The sequence below is a fragment of the Mandrillus leucophaeus genome, unplaced genomic scaffold (genome assembly GCF_000951045.1).
Source record: "Mandrillus leucophaeus isolate KB7577 unplaced genomic scaffold, Mleu.le_1.0 Scaffold104, whole genome shotgun sequence".
In the NCBI taxonomy this organism is placed as follows: Eukaryota; Metazoa; Chordata; class Mammalia; order Primates; family Cercopithecidae; genus Mandrillus; species Mandrillus leucophaeus.
The window spans coordinates 254,307-257,061 of record NW_012098543.1 but is presented as its reverse complement, the minus strand read 5'-3'; the positions used below and the strand labels follow the sequence as shown (position 1 = coordinate 257,061).

At 46.8% G+C, this 2,755-nt stretch overlaps 1 protein-coding gene across 1 annotated transcript in view; it reads right to left on the bottom strand.

Moving 5' to 3' along the window:
- Positions 1-35: 35 nt before the first annotated feature.
- Positions 36-2,755, bottom strand: part of LOC105539678 (V-set and transmembrane domain-containing protein 1-like) — a 3,367-nt gene continuing 647 nt past the window's right edge. Inside the window, exons 2-3 of the mRNA XM_011980073.1 lie at positions 462-497; positions 36-352 (exon numbers count right to left, since the gene is read on the bottom strand). Of these exons, the coding sequence (XP_011835463.1) occupies positions 36-352; positions 462-497 (353 nt within the window). The remainder of the gene's footprint in view (positions 353-461; positions 498-2,755) is intronic.

The window sequence follows — 2,755 nt, the reverse complement described above, 5'->3', positions numbered from 1 at the left end:
AAAAAAAGCAAAGCAAAACCGAAGAAATGTGTGCATCAAGGAGCACATCTGAGGCTACCCTTCTCACCTGTGATCACCAGTTGCAAGTGTTCACTGCTTTCTGACCACTCATGGGAGGCTGTTGTCTTATAGGCACAAGAGTAGCTCCCAGCATCCTTAAGCTTCAGGTCCGTGAAGTGGAATTCAGCTTCGTCTTCTGTCGAGAACTGTTCCTGCTTGTACCCAGAGTCATTCACCTTGAGCAGAATGAATGTCACATTCTTGGAAGGAGCCTGACACTTCAGGGTCACGTTGCTCCGGGCTTCAACCACCAAGCTAGGCCGGGCGTGGAGGGAGGGCTTGGGCAGTTTCTCTGGAAAGAATTCAGAGTTAATTTGAGTCTAGAATTCAGACGATTAAAGGAAAAGGTCATGAAGTATGGGATGCAGGAATAAATAAAGTTTAAGTGGGAGAAAACTCACCATTCTTTTTCTCATCTTCGTAGCCCAGACACAGTCCTGGAAGAGAAATCTCAATGAGAGAAAAATTATGTGCTTGTCTTTGAGTACAAATCCAGCAGAGAACAATGACTAGCTCATTATAGGTCTAATATATATAATATGTATTATGTATATATGTATTATACATAATACATATATTAACTATATGTACACATATTACATATAATACATATATAAATATATCTATTAAATGTATGTATTACATGTATGTATATATTTTTGGCAGCTATCTCCCCAGACTTACCTCTTACTTTTGTTCCATTGTTTGTCATTCAGAAGCTATGTGTATATAGAAAATTCCAGCAACTTTTTTTTTTTTTCTTCTTTTTGAGATGCAGTCTTACTCTGTTGCCCAGGCTGGAGTGCAATGGCACAATCTCAGTTCACTGCAACCTCCGCCTCCCAGGTTTAAGTGATTCTCCTGCCTTAGCCTCCCGAGTAGCTGGGACTACAGGCGCCCGCCACCATGCCTGGCTAATTTTTGTATTTTTAGTAGAGACAAGAGTCTCGCCATATTGGCCAGGCTGATCTTGAACTCCTGGCCTCAGGTGATCCACCTGCCTCGGCCTCCCAAAGTTCTGGGATTACAGGTACGAGCTACCGCACCTGGCCTGATGTATTGAATTGCTTTCACGAGTAATCATTCTTTCACCATCTAGAAATTGTTCAACATTCACCTATGCTTTTTTCTTGTATTTTCTGTGATTGCAGTATTTTGTTTGCTTTGTTTCGTTTTGAGACAGAGTCTCGCTGTGTCACCCAGGCTGGAGTGCGGTGGTGCAATCTCAGCTCACTGAAACCTCCTGCACCCCCTGGGTTCAAGTGATTCTCGTATGTCAGTCTCCAGAGTAGCTGGGACTACAGGTGTGCACCACGATGCCCAACTAATTGTTGTTGTTGTTGTTGTTGAGATGGGGTTTCGCCATATTGCCCAGGCTGGTCTCAAACTCCTGACCTCAAGTGATCCGTCTGCCTCAGCCTCCCAAAGTGCTGAGATTACAGGCATGAGCCACCGTGCCCGACCTGATTGCAGTTTTTACCCTTGCCACTTAAATAATGCAAACGTTATTTTCCAGTGGAAAGGGGAGGGTTTTCTTGCTCAATTCCAATAGAGAGAATCTGCTCCCCCTTCCCCGTGTCTTCTGGTTCCAAGTACTCCCCTCACTTTAGCTTTGGTTTCCACTTACATCATCCCCTCCCTCTTCTATGTTCTGTTCTCTATATTCCCTGTGGGGAAGGGAGCGTCATAAACTTGTGTGGAAAATGGGACGTCAGTCATGGGGCTTGTTTCAGGGTGAAGTTAGGTAGAATTTAGGTAGAATTTCTCTAGAGCCACGAGAGTGTCTCAGGACATTGGTTCCTTGTTGACGCAGGTACCGACGCAGAACGTGACCCCACACCAAGCTTCACCGAAAAGGAATGAGGTGGAGGCCTCACGATGGACCGAGGCTGCGTTGGCAGCGAGATTGGCTGGGATTGGCAGGTAGGAAACAGCCTCTGGATGGCAGGGCATCCCAGGACTCAGGCTCTCTTTTGAGACCCTCCCCAAATCCCGCTTTTAGACTCATGTCATCTCATCTCTGCTATCCATCCATCGTCTGTTCAAACAGTGATTCCTATATTCTTTTTCTTTTTGAGATAGGATCTCACTCTGTGGCCCAGGCTGGAGTGCTGGAGTGCAGTCACAGCTCGCTGCAGCCTCGACCTCCTGGGCTCAAGTAATCTGCCTGTCTCAGCCTCCCAAATAACTGGGACTACAGGCATGTGCCACCAGGCCCGGCTAATTTTTAATTTTTAATTTTTTTTGTAGAGATGAGGACTCACTGTGTTGCCCAGGCTGGTCTGGAACACCTGAGCTCAAGCGATTCTCCCACCTCGGCCTCCCAACATGCTGGGATTACAGGCATGAGCTACCTGCAACCAGCCCAATTCCCATATTCTTTTTCTTTTTTTGACATGGAATCTCCCTCTGTCACCCATGCTGGAGTGCTGTGGTGTCCTCTCAGCTCACCGTAACCTCTGCCTCTCAGGTTCCAGCGATTTTCCTGCCTCAGCCTCCCGAGTAGCTGGGATTACAGGCACCTGCCACCATGCCCAGCTGATTTTTTGTATTTTTAGTAGAGATGGGGTTTCGCCATGTTGGCCAGGCTGATCTCAAACTCCTGACCTTGAGAGATCTGCCCACCTGGGCCTCCCAAAGTCCTGAGATTACAGGTGTGAGCCACCACACCCAGCTGATTTGCGTTTCTTGAAAA